At 42.1% G+C, this 22,220-nt stretch overlaps 1 protein-coding gene across 6 annotated transcripts in view; it reads right to left on the bottom strand.

Moving 5' to 3' along the window:
• Spire1 (spire-type actin nucleation factor 1) overlaps nt 1-22,220 on the bottom strand; it is a 129,746-nt gene that overhangs the window by 97,754 nt on the left and 9,772 nt on the right. For 5 of the 6 annotated variants that reach the window (XM_017600946.3, XM_006254860.5, NM_001415684.1 and 2 more), the window contains exon 2: nt 8,998-9,032. In XM_017600946.3, coding sequence (XP_017456435.1) covers nt 8,998-9,032 — 35 coding nt within the window. Of the gene's footprint in view, nt 1-5,336; nt 5,360-8,997; nt 9,033-22,220 lie in introns of those variants that run through there. The other variant, XM_063277313.1, reaches the window with a different exon arrangement.

A 22,220-nucleotide genomic window follows, 5' to 3' on the forward strand; every position in this document is an offset into this window, starting at 1 on the left:
TGGGTCATGCACATCTGACAAGAGGCAGGGGTATGCTCTTCCAGCAGGGAGAGGCATGCCCCAAGGTCTGTGAATTCCGGCCATATGGACAGACTCTATGGTGACCCTGTGGGCTCCACATCTAACAGTCATGTCCATGAGCCCTGTGATTTGCTTCTAGACAACAGAAGATAGAGCAGATGTGATACTGTGATTCCAATCCATGGCCGTGTTACCCAGTGTTAGAGGAGCTTCTCCATGGCTGGCTCTGAGGAAGAGGGTAGCCACGCTGCAGTCTCACATAAGAACTGCAGACTAAGAACTGAGGTAACCTTCCAGTCAACTGCCAGTAAACGCACCAGCTCTTCACTGGGCTGGGGTCACAGACAGGCACCTCATGCCTGAGTTTTCCACAGGTGCTGGGGGTATGAACTCAGGCCCCCAGGCCTGTGTACCAAGCACTTTACCAGCTGAGCCATTTTTCCAACCTGCTAATATTTTTTTTTATTAAAAACACCATATTCTTTCAGATTAGATCGTTTCATTTCTGAAATTAACCAACACTTATCCAATGTCAACTTAAAACCCAGCATGCACCCAACTGTCACATAACCATTCATGAGCCAGAGGGGAGGTTAAAATGGAAGGGGCAGATTTAGCTAAAGACCAAATACACACTTTCCAACATTATACTCTATATTAAAGCAATGTACCCCATGTATTACTTGTAGTGATTTACTTTAGGCTATTAGGAAATGAATTTTTTTAATATTTTTTAAGATTTATTTATTAGGTATGAATACACTGTAGCTGTCTTCAGACATACCGAAAGAGGGCATCAGATCTCATTACAGATGGCTGTGAGCTACCATGTGGTTGCTGGGATTTGAACTCAGGACCTCTGGAAGAGCAGTTGGTGCTCTTAACCACTGAGCTCCATCCCAGGAAATGAAATTTTTTGTCTACTGTAATATGGGCCTAAAACTAACTATATCCACAAGAGAGTAAGTCCAAGAAACTAGCATCAATGTATTTTTTTGGTTCGTTCCCAAGACATTTAAGTTTTTCCAAGGAAGACCTAGAATTATAGGTCCAATTTCCCTGAGAATTTCAGTATACAGGACAATTGCTAAATCATTCTGAGTAATTTAGAACTGGCCTATCTCACAAGCTTCTACAGAAAAAAGAACTACATCTAATAACCCAGGAGGGCTGAGCCCTGGGCAGTAAGTGAAGCTGTGGCTGCTTAGAGGCATTTGCAGACTAGGAAGTCACCTACTCAGCTCGCTGCTCAAAAGGGGCATCATGGCCTGCAGCACCGTGTGGCTGCATTACTCTGAAGCTGGATGAAGGCAACGCGGGGAGCAGGTGAGGAAAACTCCAGCTGCCAACCGTGCAAGCCGGGGAGGAAGTGTGTCAGCTACTGCTGCGGTAACGAGGTGCCAGACAGAGCCGGGGAGCGGGCTCCTTCCTGGCTCACAGTTGAAAGGTGCAGTCCATCCTGGTGGACAGGCAGGGCAGCAAGAGCATGAGGTGGCAGGGCACACTGTTCACAGAAAGCAGGACGAGATGACGCTGGTGCTCAGCCTGCTTTCTCCTTTTTCTCTTTCTATAGAGCCATGGACCCTTGCCCCAGGGACAATGCTGCCCACAGTTCGGATGACTCTTCCCTCTTCAGTCAAACCTCTCTAGAAACCCCTCACAAGCATATCCACCAGTATGTCTCCCAAGTGACTGTACATTTAACAGGAAAGATTAATATCATAAATTACTGTGCTTTTTATTCTTTAGTTCTTATCCATCAAATGTCAACAATTATAGATCAACTTTGTAAATTTGTTATTAATGTCTTTATCAATATCCACCACAGTAGGCCCTCAAGTAGTTTTTTAAGGATGTATCAGGAGTGAAGATAATATAAGTATTACAAATGGTACTTATGGATATAAGATCTAAGCACGAGAGGCTGGAGAGTAGACTGGGCGGATAAGAGCACACACTACTCTTAAGAGGGCCTGAGTTCAGGGTGGCTCTCCACAGCCATAACAACTCCGGCTCTGGCCTTCACAGGCACTGCGTTCAAACACATACCCACACATATGCATACTTAAAATAAAGTAAGCCTTTTAAAAAATAACCATGAATGTTTTTAACAGTTTCCTTCAGTTTTCTTCTGCTGCACAGATTCTGATAAGTTCTATCCGTGAGTGCCCAGTTAAATCAAGTCTATCAAGATTGAGTAATGACAAACTAATGTTATATAACGCATTAACCTAGTCCACTTAAAATGAGCCAATCCGGCCCAAGAACAGCAGCCTGCTCTAGTTATTCATTTAGCCACCTTCCTCTCAGAGGGAAAAGGCTCTAGTGCTATGTAACTGGCAGCAGTTAATACAAGACAGAATGGAACAGGCTGAAACTAGAAATTACAAATTAAGTTACAATCTAGAAAATTCAGCAATTTCATCAAGGATTACAATCCATTCATACTATTTACACAACAGCAGTAAAAACAACCCTGTAAAATGGCAGTGCCAGCAGCTATCCCTAACCCTGAACCAGAGCTGCCTTCTGGACAGGCAAGCGCAAGCACAGGCCAGTCGTCCACTCGCAAGTTTATAAGTCAGCAGCCGGGCTGTGAGCCACTTCTAGGAAGAGAGAGTCAGGTCTCCTTAAAGCATTAAAAAGAGCACCAGAGACCGGTGGCTGCTGGGAAGAGAAATGGGGTGAGAGTTTCAAAGATGACAGAATTTGGTTATAAGGACGGCTAACAGAGGAATGCACCCATAAAACACTGGAAAAACAACGTATAAGGGCGAGCTTCACTGTACGCAAATTATATGTTCAAAAACCAAGTCATTTGTGGTCTAAAGTCATATACATACAAACAACATAAAACAGGCTCAGGGTGTATTCATATAGTGTTTATATATACAATAATAAAAGAAAGAGACCATAAATTCAAGAGTCAGTAGGGATGTGTGGGAAAGGTTGGAGGGAGAGAACATGAGGGTTTGGGGAGGGTAAAAAAAGAGGTGTAATTATATTTTAATTAAAATTAAAAAGTTAAGAACTGAAAAAGTAGGGGAAATTTAACTATTTAAAACTTTTAGGGTTGGGGATTTAGCTCAGTGGTAGAGTGCTTGCCTAGCAAACGCAAGGCCCTGGGTTCGGTCCTCAGCTCCAAAAAAAAAAAAAAAAAACCTTTTAAATGTTCATGTTGACGCCTGGTATGATGGCACATACCTGAACTCCAGCACTCAGGAGGTAGCTTCAGGAGAGCGAGTTATAGGCCAGCATGTGCCACACAGTGAAAGCCAGGCCTTTGTTTAAATCATATGAAAGACTTCCCTTCCCTAGAAAGCTAGCCTGGCACAGTGGTACGTCCCAGTTGCCCTGACCTACAGAAGCACAGCTGCATGGGTAAGGCCATCTTGAGCTACACATGAGTTTGAGGCCAGCCTAGGCTGTACAGCAAGACCCCCATCTCAAAGTCCTAAAGAGTCAGGACACGACAAGACAAGGGGTGTTTCCTTCACAAACTCCAATGCTGAGAACGCTAGCATCAAGTATGTGAAAACATTTCCCAGGTGGCTGCGGTATAGCTTTGAAGAACAGCACTGGTTTAGCATGTGCCAGGGCCTGAGGTAAATACCCAGCACTGAAAATAACAAAAGCTTCCCAAAGGGAGAGATGTGGTAAAAACAATTGATTTAAAGATATACAAGATTGCCTTAAGGAAGAAGGCCTGACTGAATATCTATACATACTCTCCTGGCTTTCTTTATACTCAATTTCAGTTTGGTTTCTATGAATTAGGAAAAGTATTAAAAAGAAAATTACAGGGGCCACGAGATGGCTCCATGATTAAAGGTACATGCCACTAGGCCTGACTACCTGAGTTTGAGCCTCCAGAAGCCACACAGCAAGAGAAATGACTCTCAAAAACTGTTCTCTGATCTCTATAAACATGTGTGACACACTAAATAAGTAAATGTAAAACATCCACAAATAAAATAAATTTAAAAGAAGGAATTATAGAAAAAATAAGACCAGTGAGGGCAAAGGAGAGGGCAGAAAAGAGACAATAATAGGATGTCTGAAGAATACAAAAGGAAACCTATTTAATAAGCTTCCTACACACACACACACACACACACACACACACACACACACACACACACACACGCACAGGCCAGGGTAGGAGGGAGTAAATGAGAATTACACTACACCAGAGCTTAGGAGGCCCCCAGCAGCCACAGTCCAGTGCAGCATGTTGGGAGCGGGTGTCTTAGCTAAGTCTCTGTTGCTGGGATAAAACACCATGTCCAAAAGCGACTTCAGGGAGAGAGGGTTTACTGTTGCTTACGGGTTATAGTCCATCAGGAAGGGAGAACGGAGGGATGCAAGCAGAGGCCATGGGGGATGCTGTTTCCTGGCTGCTTCCCAGGTTCACCATCGGCTACGTTCCTTATGCTTCCCAGAACCATATGCCGAGGAATAGCACTGCCCACACCAATCATTAATAAGAAAATACCCCAGATGTGCCAAAGGCAATCTGATGGACACATTTTAATTTAGATTCCCTCTTCCCAGATCCTAGCTTGTATCAAGTTAACAAAACCTAGCCAGCTGGGCATGGCGGCACACTCCTTTATCTCCACACTTGGGAGACAAATGCAGACGGATCTCTGTGACTTTAAGGCCAGCCTGGTCTACCTAGTGAGTTACAGGACAGCCATGGTTACATAAAGAGACCCTCTCTCAAAATAATAACAACAAAACAAAACAACCTAATGGGGGTGGGGTACTGTGTGTGTGTGTGTGAGTGTGTGTGTGTCCATCTGTCCTCAAAGACAAAACCTCAAACAATACCAGATACTGCCTTGCCCCTCCTTGTCTTCCCAAACCTCATGGTAGGTAAGATCCTACTGCTGAAGACAGCATCACACTGATCACAGGACATGGAGAGACCAAGCTGGTACTGATTTTGAAGCTTCCTCCCTAATGGCTGGCTCTAATGGTACCAGAAAGTGATCTGTAAGCTGCAGCAGGGATGACATCAACACGTTTACCCAGCTGTGACCGCTGTGGGCTACAAATAATGACCAGCATATGGCAAGATTGATATCCTCCCGGGTGCAATAGTTAGCGGGAACGTTAGAGTAGCCAGCACTTCCTGCTACATTTAAGGCCTTTCCACAGGAGGAAAGCCGGCACCCTGGTACAGTAATCTGACCATAAACTCATGGCTAGTAAGCTCACAAGCACTAGGAGAGAACTTACTAATATTTCATCAGACAGACACAGTGCTAAAATTGCCCTTTAAATAATATCCACAGATATAAATAATATACCACAGATCAGTGCTTTCAGTCCTCATCTGAGAAGCTTCCTTGTACCGTTTACTGTGGTCAAAGCACAGGAACACATGTCTGTGGTGTGCTCAGCCATAAATGAGATATCTGTATCATACACTCTTGCCACCAGGTTCAGTGAGCGCCACAGGAAAGGTGAGAGCTGGAGGTCCTTGAGAAACAAGGTGTCTTCTGGACATGACAGGACAGCTGCACTCATGAACTCACAGCAGTTGTGGCTGCCTGCACAGGACCTGCACAAGATTAAGCCAATTGACATTTCAGCATGGGCTGAGAGGAGGGGCTCATAAGCTTCTGCCTTGGGCTGAAGATTTACTGACAGCTGATGGCTGCTAGGGAAATATTCTATTTTGCTTTCTATTGTGATAAACTTAACTAAAAGCAAGGGAGGAGACACTTTATTTCATCTTATCACACTTCACCATGAAGGGAAATCAGGGCAGGAGCTCAACCAGGAACCTGGAGCAGGAACTAAAGCAGAGACCCCAGAGGAACACTGCTCACTGGCTTGCCCCTCACGGCTTGCTCGGCCTGTTTATACAACTGAGGACCAGGGATGTCACTGCCCACGGTGACACTCCCACACCACTCATTAATCAAGAGAAGCTGATGGAAGCATGTTTCAGTTTAGATTCCCTCTTCCCAGATGAAACTAGCTTGCATCAAAATGACAAACCAAACCAACCAACCAGTCAACCAACCAACCAACCAACAACGAAAACCAAAACCTAACCAGCACAGGGAAAGCCTGATGATGTTCCAGTGGATGGCCTCTCATCCATGCACATGGGGCAGCACAAACTGTCTCAGTAGTTTTTTTTTTATCTTTTTTTAAAAGGGCCTTGGGGATGGGGGAGGAAGAGGATCCAAGAGGAGTTAGAGAGTGAAAATAAGAGTGGCTTTGATAAAATACATTGTATATACTTATGAACTCTCGAAGAATGAACTAAAAATCATATTTAAAAACTAAAAGATAATTCATAACATGGTTTTTACGTGCTATAAAAACTCTTTGTGGACTACATTGTTTTGATCAGGCTCCTTCAGTCTCAGAAAAGGTAATTTTATTTCCCTCCGTTAGCCTATGAACCCTGCTTAGGAATCAGGTCCTTCCTGATCCCCCAAGGAAGAATAACAACATTCTATGCCAAGGCTTGCTTCATTCTTCCAGCCTCCTTCACAGCCATCCACTGTGGCTGAGGACTCTGGAAAGACAGGAGGGCTCGGACGAACCCTTCCACCCCTCCACCACCCTCCACCCACTCGTTAGCTCAGATTTGAAGTCTGAGGCAGCTAGCTCCATACATTCTCAGTCTGACTTTCCACCAGCGAGAGCACGAAAGGCTTCCGCATCACACTAGGATATGGGAGTCTCCTTCCTTGAGAGAAAGTCAATTCAGAACTAAGACAGCTCTCAAAGAATCCTTCTATGGGCTGGAGAGATGGCTCAGCGGTTAGAGCACTGACTGCTCTTCCAGAGGTCCTGAGTTCAAATCCCAGCAACCACATGGTGGCCCACAACCATCTGTAATGAGATCTGATGCCCTCTTCTGGTGTGTCTGAAGTGTACTCATATATATAAAATAAATAAATCTTTAAAAAAAAAAAAAAAAAGAATCCTTCTAGCCCAGTGCAACCTAGCTTTTATATGGCCCACCCACCCCCATAGTGACTGCACATGCTGCCTCAGCCCTCTAGCTTCCTCTCTTCCCCCAACTCCACCTCCTCAAGACCAAGTCGCACTTGCAGGTGCTCTTCAGCCCCACAGTGCCCGGGTTTCCAACCTCGACACTCTTTAGATAATAATGGCTGCTAAAGAGAATCATTGATGCAGCCTGTGAACAACTAATGTTCACGGTGCTGGAAATCAAAACGAAGACTGAAGATACTAAGTTAACCTCTTTAACCTGCAACACATTAATATAAACAACACTTTTAAAGGAAAGAAAACTATTGTTTAACAAAAAATATTAAAAAACTTTTTTTTTAAACAACATTCTAAATCTCTAACGGCCTTAGGAGTAGACAGCCAGATCTCACACTTCTGCAAGTAGCTGACAGTCATCCTCCAGGTGGGAACAGTGTCAAAGTCACTCTGACCTTATGGCAATGCACCACTGGATGGACCAAGCCTCACATCAGGACCACAGACAGATGCAGACGGATCTAGACTGACAGTATACTCTTAATTTACAACAGTGCCTTGGAGCTAATGACGTATTCCACATATACTCTCTCTTTACAGCTCCACAGCCCTGTGAGTTTAACAGAAATTATTCTATTTTATAGGCAAGGGTCTGGGATGAAAAAAATGCACCACTCAAAATTTCACAGATCCTGAAACTACGACAAAACTATCTTCTGACTCAGATTGAACCTACTCCTTAACTTGTGTGGGAAATACATCAAAAATAGTAATTATACGTTAATCCATTTAAAAAACTAATTTAAAAATGTATCTGTACCTTCAAAGTTGAGTAGAAAATATAAAAATAAATTGAATATAAAAAGAATGTATTTTTTTGGTTTTTGTTTATGAAATAACATTTTAAGGAATTGTGCATTTCACATAAAACTAAAATTTACTGAAATATCCAGATGCATTATAAAAGTAGATGCACAATTTCTTTTTTTAAAGATATATTTATTTACACTGTCGCTGTCTTCAGACACACCAGAAGAGGGTATCAGAACCCGTTACAGATGGTTGTGAGCCACCATATGGTTGCTGGGATTTGAACTAGGATCTCTGGATGAGCAGTCAGTACTTTTAACCACTGAGAAATCTCCAGCCCGATACAATTTCTTAATTATGTAGGCGTTAACAAGGCTGATACTACGCTAGTCTAAGGATGGTGGTCTGCTACAGATGGCCTGGTACCTAATGTTATCCTTGACACCTTGCAAGAGCACAAACAATCACATGAAATTTCTCATAAAAATCTGGAATAAAATTAAAATCATGAAACTTCTTTTAGAAATAACCAAGCAAACTGGACAGTGGTGGTGTGCATCTTTAATCCCAGAACTTGGGAGACAGAGGCAGGCAGATCTCTTTAAGATCAAGGCCAGCCTGGTCTACAAAGCAAGTTCCAGGATAGCCAGGGCTACACAGAGAAACCCTGTCTTGAAAAATCAAAACGGGGATGGGGGGGTGGGGGGGAGAGGGGGAGAGAGAGAGAGAGAGAGAGAGAGAGAGAGAGAGAGAGAGAGAGAGAGAGAGAGAGCGCGAGCGACCAAGCGCGCAGTTCTTCCCATTACTCTTCTCACTGGGGCAATGCCCATGTCCTAATTTTGTTCTACTAAAGAAGCACTATGGAGGTTCTCATCCTCAGCACGTTATTATTATGACATACCAGACTGTATTATGAGAAAACAGACCACTCCTAAAACACTCTCATTCAGGGCTCTGGGTGTTAAGTAATTTTACAAATACAGGAAATCAGCTGTTTCTTCTAATGCTATAGACGAGTGGACAAGTACCTGATTCTTTTCGCACCTGTTCTTCCTGAACGGAGACGATATGTGTCTGTTCTCCATATAACTATCTGAAGACTGGGAGCCACGGCAAGAGTTCACCACTCAAGTCATACCAAAAAGTATAAGCTTTTTTACAGAAATATTTGTATATTTCTCTTACCTCTGTTTCTGTACAATGTGAATATCCCAATTTACCTGTAATAAAAATGCAAAAAGTTACTTTCAAATGATTGTGGGTTTTTAAATCATGGATAACATACTCAAACAACTTTTGCCTAGGCTTGATTAAACATAAAAATAGCTAAGAAAATACTAAATACTAAATAATACTAAAATTTTTTTGTTAGTTTTGCATATACAGAGTTACTGGTTTATTCAGTCACCAAGCTGGCTGCATAATCAGAATCCCAGAACTCAAGAGGGTGGAGAAGGAAGATTACTGTAAGTTCTGGGCCAGCCTGATCTATATAGCAAGGCCCAGGGCAACCAGGACTAATGAGACTGTCTCACTACCCCACTCCAAAAAAAAAAAGATTTTAAAAACAAAACTGCATATCCAAACATGGTAGTGTAGGCCTTTAATTCCAGCACTCTCGAGGCAGAGACAGGCGGAGCTCTATGAGTGTGAGTTTGGAGCCAGCCTGGTCTACGAAATGAGCAAGTTCCAGGACAGCCAGAGCTACTACAGAGAAACCCTGTATAAACAACAACAACAACAACAACAACAACAACAACAACCGCCACCACCTGCATTCATGAGCTAAAGAACTTAAAAAAAAAAAAAAAAAAAAAAAAAAAAAAAAAGCTAGGCATGGCGGTATACACCATAGTCCCAGAGGCAGGCGGGCAGATCTCTGGGTTCAAGGCCAGGCTGCTCTACATGGTGAGTTCCAGGACAGCCAGAGCTACACTGTGAGACAGTGTCTCAAAAATAATGACAACACAGAGAAAGAGACACACACTGACTCACTGACTCGGGCTGAGGCAGGAGTGTCTAGAGCTTCTGGCCAGCATGAACTAGAGTGAGGCCTTGTGTCAAAACAACCACTCAAAGGAAGAAAGAAACCTCTCAAATTGAACAGCAACTGGCTGTTCGATACAATAGTAACTGTTCTCATCGATAAAACATAATATCCAAGACTTGTACAACCATATATTTTGTCAATTTGGGACAAAATCATACTTAGAAAATAAAAGCAGCTATTTCAGAAGACAGTCATTTATTATACAAAAGAACCAACAATAACTGTACTGGGCTAGCAGAAACTTTAATTTTCCCCATCTCTGTCTTTTCACATCTATCTACTTGTGTATATGTACATGCAGACAGCTGCCACAGCACATGTGTGGGGGGACCTTTTACTCTGTAGGTCCTGAGGACTGAACTCAGATCATCAGACTCTGGATTACTCACTAAGGCCATCTCATGGGTCCCATCTGCTCTTAAGTGTCACTGTCTAAGGGTCATGCACACAGGTCTGCACAGCCTTCCCTCCAGTAACACTCTATTAACTCCTCCTTCTCCCAGCTTGCTCCACAGTAGTGGCTCTAACATGCTTGAAACCTCAATGTTTAAATACTATTTACCCATCTTACTGTTCATGGTGACATCAAAGAAAATATAATCAGGCTGGAGAGATGGCTCAGTGGTTAAGAGCACTGACTGCTCTTCCAGAGGTCCTGAGTTCAAATCCCAGCAACCACATGGTGGCTCACAACCATCTGTAATGGGATCCAATGCCCTCTTCTGGTGTGTCTGAAGATAGCTACAGTGTACTCACATACATGAAATAAATAAATCTTTTTTAAAAAAAAGAAAGAAAAGAAAATATAATCATACCCAATACTTTTTTTACTTATTTATTTGTTAATTTTTACTTTGCCTACATGTATGTCTGTGCACCACATGGATGCAGTGCCCAAGGAGGTCAGAAAATTACACCAAATCCCTGGAACTGGAGTTGTGAGCCATAATGTGGGTATTGGGAATTAAATTTTGGTCCTCTGGCAGAACACTCAGTAGTCTTGACACTAAGCCATCTCTCCAGCTCCGCCACCCAATTCTTAAAATAAAAAATAAAGTTGAAACCCTTCCTTAACACTCATAATATTAATATAATCTTAAATATTATAAAACAGTAGCTGAAATTAAGACTAGAAGAAAATGGGAACCTTAGGTATTGTAAAACATAAATTATATATAAGCAACAAAAACACATGTATAAAATTACCTTAATTTATTATAAGGCTTTTATATAGAAAGTGGGACTTGCTAAATATATGGCATAAGTTTGTTGCTAACATGAAATTGTATTTATATGTGGTGATATATATACATATTTATATAATTATAAGACTGTTCAGATCACAATACTTTGGTACATTACTTATAGGAGTTAGGACTCCTGAAATCAGTAATTAATTTACTCAAAAGCATACTGCAAGAAACAGCTCAAAGCAGAGCATAGATGTCTGTGAGGAAACATTTACTGAATGCTTTACAGGAGAGGACAGGACACCAAACTGTGGCACAAATAAAAACAACATCTTTAAGAGTACATGGATCATCAGGAGCTGGAGAGGAGAGATGGCTCGGCGGCTAAGAGCACTGACTGCTCTTCTGGAGATCCTGAGTTCAATTCCCAGCAACTACTTAGTGACTCACAACCATCTGTAATGGGGTCTGATGCCCTCTTCTGGTGTGTCTAAAGACAGCTACAGTGTACACATATATAAAATAAATAATAAATAAACCTTAAAAAAATCTGTGCTTTGGGTTCCATATTTTAAAAAAAGAGTACATGAATCACATCATCAATAAGAAATGTTCTTAAAGAAGAAAGAATCACAGAAATTCTGGAATGTAGTTTGGTTGGTAGAGTGCTTGCACAAAGTACTGGGTTCAATTCCCAGCTCTGTGTAAACCAGGTATGGTGGTTCATGCCTGTGATTCCGGCACTTGGGAGATGAGGGTCAGCGAATCACAAGGTCAAGATCATCCTTGGTAATGTAGTGAGTTTGAGACCAGCCTGAGTTATAACATCTTGCTCTCACTCTTCCCACCAAAAGGCAAACAAACACACAAACAACAAACAATATTAGAAACCTATACTAACTTGGACTTTCTTGCTTGATTTTTGAGACAAGGTCTGGCTATGCGGCCCTGAGTGGCTATTGGTTGTCATGGCTTGTGCTATGTGACAACATACAAACCTAACCTATGGGAAGGAGAGGAAGCTCTAGGTGCTGATCTGGGAGTAGAGGTATTACCCAACTTGAAAAACTAACTCTGCCCACCAAAAATGGGAGAACTCCACTTTGCAAAGGCACACCTGAGCCTATCCAGCCTGATTCAGCAGATTCAGAAACCCTCAGGAGACTGGCAACTCTGGCTAGGACAGCTATAAGAATCTGTGAGCAAGTCTTTGCACCAGAAAATAATGTGTTTAAGGAACTGTTGAATGGTGTTAAAAAGCATCACTACTGAAATTAGATTCCTTCTAATCACCTCTGATGCAAAACTAAAGATACGAAGATCCCTCATAGGGATAACCTCCTGCGCTCTGCGGGGAAGCATCGCCTGGAAGCTGGCCTATTAGCAAGTGTGTGCGCACGCGTGTGGGCAGGCATAGAGTAGTTTAAAAGCTAGTCAGGGAGCAAGCCAAAGCTTATGGACTAGGCATAGTCATAAATAACTAAGCTCCGAGTCCTTGTTCGGGAACTGGCCCATGGGTGGAAAAGTCCTCAGGTACAACTTTTCTCTAAGAAAACCAAAAACTTTGTGTGTAGCTGTGCGACTACACTTGGTTGTCCCACACAAACTGCTGAGCACCTCAAGAAAACATGCAGGTTGAGAGCACAACATTCCCAACCACCTACAAAACTCTGTCATCCAATTCCACACCCAGGTACTGACCTAGGAATCGGAAATCCCAACCACCTGTCATCAGAGCTGAGAGGGCCTTGGACATTCCATTCACTCAGCAGGTGACAACGGGAAGTCAGCGTGACGTCTCTTCATCTGACTACTGATTGACACACACTCTCATGTCAACACAGCAGGCTGGAGGGCTACAGAGATACTCTAGGGCTCCCCTAGCTTCGTCAAAGGTGCTGACATGGTTTTGTTACATTGTTTATTGCTATGGCGGCTGGGATTGCAGGCATGCTGTCCTAGCACATTAACTGCTTTCTTCCAACACCTTCTGCTGCGGCCTGCCAGTACAACGTAAGGCATTTCTGTTTCATCAACGTTGAGTCCTTTTTCAAGGGCTGGCTACCTCTGCTTCAGAGAAACCACACTCAAGGAATCCCTCTCACCTCTGAAAAACCATGGTTTCACTTTCTACATTTTCAATAATCTAAACTATGGTAGGCCTTAACAAGTCTTCAGATTGTAATCATAGCAAATTAGCTTTCAATCATGTTATAATTTCATTGGGTACATTTAGAACAGATATTAATAAAATCTGAAATGGTTGTAATCATTAAGTTTTCAAGTATCTCAAAATTCTCACAAAAATAGGAGGACTGATTTGCTCAGAAAGTTAAAAGCTTAGCTCTGTATTTAGGGCTATAAGGACCATGACTATGCTTCAGATCTGTATTTTTAACTCAATGTATAAGATCTGCTCTGAAGATGAGACCCCCCTCAAGGCCTAGCAATTAGAAAATCCTTATAAAGTGATACAAATGGGTTTAAGTAACAAAGTAACCTGGTAGACAATGCCTGTTACTATCCTGTTACTAAAAACAACAAACACACAAGCAAAATCCCACTTACTTTATGAGACATTTACAAATTTTACATTTGTATTCATTTATTTGTGTGTGCACACTACCATCAGCCACGTGTGAAGGTCAGAGAACCGCTCCCTACTCACAACAGTTGCTTCTCTCCTTCTATCACGTGACTCTCGGCTAGCACTCACGTTATTAGTTTGTTACCAGTTTATACCAGCTGAGCCATCTCACCAGCCCTTTTAGACATTTTAAACCTTAAATGTTAATAATCAGAAAAACTCCAGTTAACCAATATGCTCCAAAAGTCCCAGGAAGAACATTTCTGGGAATGCCCCTAAATGGCCCCCTTAATCTTGGCTGCTCAGGATTGGATATTACACACTTCTCACACACGTCGACACAGCTATAATGTTAATGAACCACACAGCCTGTAGATAGACCTTAAGGTAGGTTCAGGAAAAAAATCAGATTTTCATGTAGATCAATATTATTAAATAATTAATATTAACAATGTTAATATTAATGTTAAATAAATGTGGACAGCTTTCTCTGGAGTAACAAACCTCACAGACTTCTTGAATTGTCAGTCACATATTATCAATGGGAGGCAAATTAGCTGACTAAAAAGAAGCAAGGAATACCCACCAAAATGAGTTTCCAAAATTTTAGACTAAATGGTTCAGAACTACTAATTTTGTCCTATGTGATTCAAATCAATCTGACCCACCTGACCATGTGCAAATATGTCCTGTTTCATGCTAAAACTGAAAGCCTTCAACAGATGCACCCCTCTGTTTCACAAATCCTTGGACTCCTACAAAGCACCATGGATAAACACCAATACACATAGAGCAAGTCAGACTTAGCCCTTGCCTTACAGAGCCTTCATTTTAGTAAATATAAACAAAAATTAACAACAGATGACAACTAGTAATATGTTATCAGGGGCACAAAAGGAAGAGAGAAAGTAAAAAAAAAAAAATGACCCAACTTAGGTTAGCCAGGCAAGCCCTCCTGATATTTAAACAAAGACATTGAATTTGTGTAGGGCCCACTGAGGACTGGAGGAAGAGCCTGCTGGAGAACTAGGAGGGAGCTCGAGTCCTGGCTATACCTGGTGGTACACAGAGTGTGTTGGGAAAGGCAGGCAAGGCAGGCAGATCATAGGGCCCCAACTTTCAAGTGTGCTCTTAAACACAAGCGGATGGCAGTTAAGAGACAATGGTGCACCCCTGCAATCCCAGAGCTGGAAAGGGAAGTAGGGGCATCTGTAAGTGAGGCCAATCTGGTTTACACAGCAAGTTCCAGGCCATCCAAGGCTACATAGGTTCACAGTGAGAGCCTGTCTCAAAAATGACAACAACAAAAACAAACAAAAAAACAAAAACAAAACCAAAGGGTGAGCTGACTGTATTTCCAGGTCAGCCTTGTCCAGAGGGACAAAGGCCAGCCAGGAGGCTGCTGTCATCCTTGAGAGTAAGGGGGATGGGCAGCACAAGGTAGAGACAGGATTATAAAAGGTAAGAGACGTCAAAAGATAATTTGAAGAGGTTAGGGATATAGTTCAGTGGAAACGAGTGTTTATCAAGTGGAAGGTACTACATACAATTTCTCTGTACAAGCACAGTAGCTAACTTTTAGGTAACAGGACTGTTCTGAGTTCTCCAACAACCTGGGATGCAGTTACAAATTCCAGGCCCTGTCTCCAAAAGGGTGGTGTGGAGTGGTGCTGAGATTTAAGATAGCTATCACATTAATACAAAGGGAAAAAACATTTTGAATTATGAACAGGCTGACATTTCGTAATTAAAAACTTTCTGCAACCTAATGAGACTTGAATTTCTAAAGGATTAAGACCACTGGGGACCTGGGATTCATCCAAGAACATCGTTATATTTTAGTTCCCTATTAATATATTAAAAGTTAGCTAGGTGTCATGTCAGTCCTTTAATCCCAACACTTGGGAAGCAGAGGCTGATAGATCTGAGTTCGAGGATAGCCAGGTCTACATGGGAAACTGTCTCAAAATAAAAACAACCAAACCAAAACAACAACAACAAAAAAAAGTTAGGATTATAAAACTAGGCATTCATTAGCTAGAATTCATTTTTTCTAACAAAAGCATGCCTTTGGCATAAGAAACAACCATAAAGAATACTTTTTACTTCATCAAATTATCAACTCCTTTCCCTCTTTGTTAGACAATGCCACCAATACAGATACCTAAGAATGGGCAGGAATGTAGGAGTATGCCATGGGTAGAAACTGGTTTTCGCAGACTACTAGAGCATCAGGCATCTCCCCGGGAAGAATAAAGAATGGGGTTGGGGATTTAGCTCAGTGGTAGAGCGCTTGCCTAGCAAGCGCAAGGCCCTGGGTTCGGTCCCCAGCTCCGAAAAAAAGAAAAAAAAAAAAAAGAATAAAGAACAATATTGTATTCAACTGCCCTCTGGCACACGTGCTTTCTTCACCAATTTTCATGCTTAAATAGTAAGTTTAGGTGAATAATGTCATTAAGTCTTTAAAATTAATCACACCTGCTTTATGTGCGTGTTTGCTGCTCTAAAACCCAGACCCGAGAACTCCAAGTTAGAGCCTCATTTTCACAGATGTGGAGATATAAATGCTAAAGCATAAAATGAACCATCAAAGGACAAGGGACTGCTGCCCTGTCCCATATTCCTGGTCCCTACTGAGGAGAAGGTTGGCCCAGACTCTTCCAGCCTACTGTATGGCATTTGTCCTCTCCTGAATAAGCCAGGCTGGCTGGCACCATGTTAGAAAACAAAGAGAAGAGAGTCTGGTACTTTTGGCAAACCATAGAGATTTGAATTAAAATTTCCCCTAGTAAAAGTAATTCAAACATTGCTTAAATTTCATAAAAGGAACCTTAAAACTAACAAAACTCCTGCACTCTAATGCTACGTTATTTCAAGAGCAAGGAGTATTTGGAGGGGAAATGTCAGGTCAAATAGTGGGGTCAGCTCTACCAGCAGAGGCAACCCCAAAATTGATTTCTATCTGCACTTGACTTAGAGTTTCCTCTCCCACTTAGGAACTTGATTAAATATGAGAACACTCAGCCAAAAATAATTTTCTCACAGTCATGTACTTTTCCCTTAAAAACAAACAAAACCCAAAAACATTATTTGGACCTAGGTGTGATGGTGCTTTGAATCCCAGCACTCAGGAGGCAGAGGCATGCAGATCTCTGAGTTTGAGGTCAAGCTGATCTACAAAGAGAATTCCAGAAAAGCCAGGGCTATAGTGAACAATCCTGCCTTGAAAAATCAAAAACCATATTTATTTAGTGGTGTGTGTGTGTGTGTGTGTGTGTGTGTGTGTGTGTGTGTGGCACAGAGAGGTCTGAGGACAACCTTTGGGAGCTGGTTCTCTCCCTCCCTCTACAATGTAGGCTCTGAGGCTCTAACTCAGATCAGCAGACTGTAATCTGTGGAGCCATCTTGCTGGCCTCCCGCTGGTACTTTTCTACCTCCCTAAGACACAGTACTATCTGGCCACTCCTTCCTGCTCGAGCCTCCTCCCCCTGCTCTCCCACCCCTACCCAGACACAGCGTCTCTCTCTCTAGCCTTGGCTGGCCTAGAGTTCAGAATGAAGACCAGCCTGGCTTTCAGCTCAAAGAGATTCGCCTGTCTCTGCCTCCAGAGTCCTGGAATCCGGCACAAAGCTGCACACCACCGTGTACGGCTCCCACCTAATTCTTCACTACTAATTCTCTATCAAAACAGTAGCAAACATCCCTAATCCCAGTACTCAAAAGGACAGGCCAGGAGGATTTCCAGTGTGAGGCCAGCTGGGACTGCCCAGTGAGTCAACTCAAAGGATGAAAGAAAAAAGGAAGAAAAATGGAGAGCAAAAGTGGAAGCAGAAGAAAGGAGAAGAGAAAGGAAAGGGGAGAATATGAATTCTTTAAACTATGCAAACTATCTATGTTGGCTTGGGAAGCATACTGGCCTAATACATACAAGTCTCTGAGGTTAATCCCCAGTCATGAGAGGAAAAAAAGGAGTGAATAAGTAAATAAATAAAACCAACACAAACATTTAGCTGTTTAACTTATACTATGTATTATTACCAAGAAATAACCCTTCCGTAACTAACTTTCTAATTAACATTTTATTGCATTCATGAGTAAAAGACTGTTTTTGTTCTGTTTTTGAGTAAGGGGTCTTACTTAATTACCCAGACTAGCCTGGAACTCACTAGTGTTCAGTATCCAGAGAGCTTAAGTTCTCTAAAGATAACCAGAATGAAGTGAGCACAAATTAAAGAAGCACATTAGAGCAACCACTAAGCTAATGAACGGTCAGTTTCCACCAAGATTTAATTCTATATACATCAGGCAATAGTCCAAATGTCTCATCTAAACTACATCTCAAGTGAAATGTTACAGAAATTAAGACATACATTTGCACACTTCATGATCAATGTAAAGGAGCCCTCCTCCACTTTCCAGAGGACTTACAGAAGCTACATAGTCAACAAATGACCAGCCAGTTGGAAAGAGAAGAAACTGAATTCAATAATATGTGCATTGGAAAGTTAAAGATCTCTGTGTCTTCACGAAGGCCAGCTAATGAAGAAGGAATAGTTTCTCCAACAGAAAGTCTTGGGGAAACTGGATAAAGATAGAACTTTGTCTCATTCCATCCAAAAACTTCAACTGAACATTAATCAAAGACCTGATATAAAGAACCCCCTCAAACTCAACCACAATAAGAAGAAAACCAGTCCAATTTAAATCTGGTTAAAAGGATTTAAATCAGCATCTCAGGAATGGCCCATAAATAGACAGGGAGCATCATCACAGGATGCCACAGTAATGACACCATCAACATGCTGTCTGAATGGAGTGCCTCCTCTAGGTATTTCATAGACATAGAACCACACAAAAAACTTTGCATGGAAAGCATGCAGAACTATGAATGGTGCTCAGACACTAACTTTGACAGCTGTGAGAAATTCTCCACAGCTCCCAAGTCTGTTACAAAAAAAATCTGGTCATAGACCTAGGGCAACTATGAATAGCTACCTACATTTCATATTTTGTCAACCTCAATAACCATTTTCCAGACTTCAAAACATAAATTTAATATTGTTTTAAATTTTCTTTATCAATCTTTGGTCAAACGATCTTGAAACATTTTTCACAAAACGGTAGGGAAAGACCTTTGTACGATGTGTATGAGCTGACAGAATCCCCTCACGTACATTAGTCTCCATTAGATTTTCACAATCACAAGTGCTGGACAAATACAGCTCCATTTTTACAAATTAAAAAAGACAGAACCAGAAAGGCTAAGTGGCTTACCAGAGCCTTTCACTACCCAGTAGGCCTCAGAACCTAGACTCTAAAGCACATCCCCTGCAGTCACCATGCTGCCAGGGGACATCAAAAGCGATTTGCCTGCATCTGAAAAAGCAAACTTGGTGGAAGTTAACATGACTCTATCAGGAAGGTATGCTCCACACCATCTTAATTTCCATGCGGCATAAATCATCATCTTCCCACCCTAACCTGCTCCTCCTGCCTTCCCCATGCATCACCAGGTAGGACTCTGGGAACCTTAGAGGTGTCCTCCCTCCTTCTTGCACCTACACATCAAAACTAAAGAACCAAGCCACGTTCCGTTCTCTAAAGAACCAACCTGGCTTTCTACTCTAACCACTCTTTTTCCTCTGTCTTTCTTACTCAAATCCTCCTCATCTCCTGTCTAAGGAGCTGAAACACTCCTAACTGGTTTATCAGCTCAGAGGCTACTAATACCTAAAGACAGCATGAAGTGCTGTCCAGTTACATTTGCAGATGTAATCTACTCATTTGTTTTGCTTTTGAAACAGGGTCTTGCGAGCTCTGGTTGGATTGGTACTCACCAGGTAGCTGAGGTCAGCCTCAAACTCACAAAGAATCCTTCTGCCTCAGTGTCCCAAGTGCTGGGATCACAGCAAAGCCAGAGATGGGTACTTTCTACAAAGCCCGTGTATCTTTCTAAAAAGAGTAATCTCATATGCACTCTCTAGTTTACATTCCTCATGTGCTCTCCACTGCCCACCTCGCTTATAGACACACATGATCTGTGTGGCTCTCAGTAAACACGGCTTTCCAGCCAGTCTTACTCCCCACCATGCCCACACACATCCTATGCCCTGGGCAGTGAACACCCACCACAAAGCAGACAAACGGGTTTAACCTCACATGCCAAGTCCAAATAATTGTAGTGGCCGCCTGAAGCATCCTGTTGAGAACTAAAGAGGTTGCTGCTAAAAGTCGTCACTGATTAGTAAAGCAGCATTTGCTTCTAGCATGAGAAATAGGTAGCCCGACAAACGTCACAGCGTCTACACACGCGGAGCCTTGTCCTATAGATACTGTAAGATGTCCGTCTACACTTGTAAACCTTTCTAAGTACATACCTCTGTCTGTGTGGATACCATTTCACCCTACTATTCATCTTCAGGGCTTCAGAACTTAGTCTTCTATGTGACACATGCTTGTCATGAGGCAAAGGTAACCACTCTCTGGGCTCACGGTTTTCTACACATCCCTTGCCTTCTGAAATCACTGAACTGTGCCTCATGTGGTACTGTATGTACCTGTGAGCTTCTATGTGCAGTCATTCGCCATTCCTCTATGCACTTCAACATCTAGCACAGTCCACTTACAAGACATGCAAACAAATCCCAGTGAAATCAGCAAATGGAACCTTTAACAGGAATTCCTCTGATAGAGTACTTGGGTTTCCACTGAAAACCTAAGCCCACGTGCTAGGCTGAGTACACACTTGCCAACTGGACCCATCATTATCTCTCATAAACACAACACACTGAGGAAGCATCCTGGGTGTAGGTAGAAAGTGGAAAATATGAGAATAAAGGGCAATAGTCCTAATGAGCACAAGCAGTGTGAAAACGTGAGATTCAACACAGCACAAGCAGTGTGAAAACGTGAGATTCAACACAGCACAAGCAGTGTGAAAATGTAAGATTCAGTGTTTCCAGAAGCTGACTATGGATGGGCCCTGAGGTTGCGATTATTAGGACTGTAATCCCTCCACATAACACTAATAAAAACATGCATGTGCTAATTTGGATGGATAAATAAGACTATAATACTTATGAACTGTAAAGTGACATTTCAATACATTCTAGAAGATCTATCACCTTAACACTGTATCATTTCTGGACTGGTTTTGTCTTTGTAAACAGGGCCTCACTATGTAGCTCTGGGTGGCTGGAATTCCCTATGTATAAATTAAGATGACCGCAAACTCAAGAGATCAACCTGTCTATGCTTCTGAAATGCTTTTGTTAAAATGCAGATTTCTTTAGTTTTTCTGCCCTTTTCTAGGCCAGGATTCCACCTGAGATATCACATGTCACTTATCATGTGTCCTTGGTCTCTTCAGACACTTTTTGGTTGAGACAGCACCTTACTACGGAGTCCGTCCTTACTAACCTGAAACTCAGTAAGTAGATCATGCTGGCCTCCAACTCAGAGATGTACCTACCCCTACCTCCAAATCCTGGGATCTTGAGACTTTCTGAGGAATTACTATAGTGTATGGATGTGTATATTGGGAGCATTGGTGGGAGGTGGGGGTGCCACAGCCTTCTAGGAGTTCAAAGGCAATCTCATGGAGTTGACTCCGCTGCTATGTGGGTTCTAGGGATCAAATTCAGATCCCCAGGCTTGCAAGTAAGTACATTTACCTACTGTGTGTGCCATCTCACAAACCCTTGCTTCATTTACTATTTTGAAATATACATTATCAGTAAGTACAGTCACCTAAATGTCCCAGAGTGGTTTTAATTTTAGGTCTGTGAGGTGGGTTAGACAGATGATGATGGCTCAGTGGCTAAGAGCCCTCTCTTAAACTGCTCTTTCAGAGTACCTGAGTTCGATTCCCTGTGCCTGTATGGTTGCTCACAACAACACGTGTCTCCAGTTTCAGGGAATCCAACACTCTCTTCTGGCCTCCACTATCTGTGTGTGGTGCACAGACATATATGCAGACACAATACTCATAGACATAACATAAAAATAAATAACCCTTAAAAAGGTTTGTGAAGTATAGTCACTTTGGAAAACGTTAAAACACAGTATCTACTATAATGCTGAACACACAAATAAGGAGAGACCACACACGTAGGCACATTACTAAACATAAATGCTACATCTGTTCACCGAAAGACATGTTCAATAACAGCATTAATCACGACAGTGGGTATCTGAATCCCAAATGTCAGTGCAGGGTAGGATGAATGAATCAACAGCATATTCATACAAAAGAATGTAATACTAAAAAATGAACCAATTATAACCATATGCAACAATCTGGATTGATTTCACAAAGTTCAGAAAGAAAAATCAGACAAGAAAATACATTTTGCCTGAATCACTCCATAAGACACGGAGAGTGGGAAGAAGTCAGCCATCAGAGTCCTGGCAATGCTGACTGCAAGGTGCACAGAAGACCTTTCCAGATGCTACAATAGCTCTGTTCTGTCACCTGGGTCCTGGGTGCACAAATGTGTGTACACACACTGTGATGTACATTTCTGTAGATTACATTTTAATTCAAATTTGCCTTCAATAAGGACAAAGGCTGGTGAAGTAA

This window comes from Rattus norvegicus, chromosome 18 (genome assembly GCF_036323735.1).
Source record: "Rattus norvegicus strain BN/NHsdMcwi chromosome 18, GRCr8, whole genome shotgun sequence".
Taxonomy (NCBI): domain Eukaryota; kingdom Metazoa; phylum Chordata; class Mammalia; order Rodentia; family Muridae; genus Rattus; species Rattus norvegicus.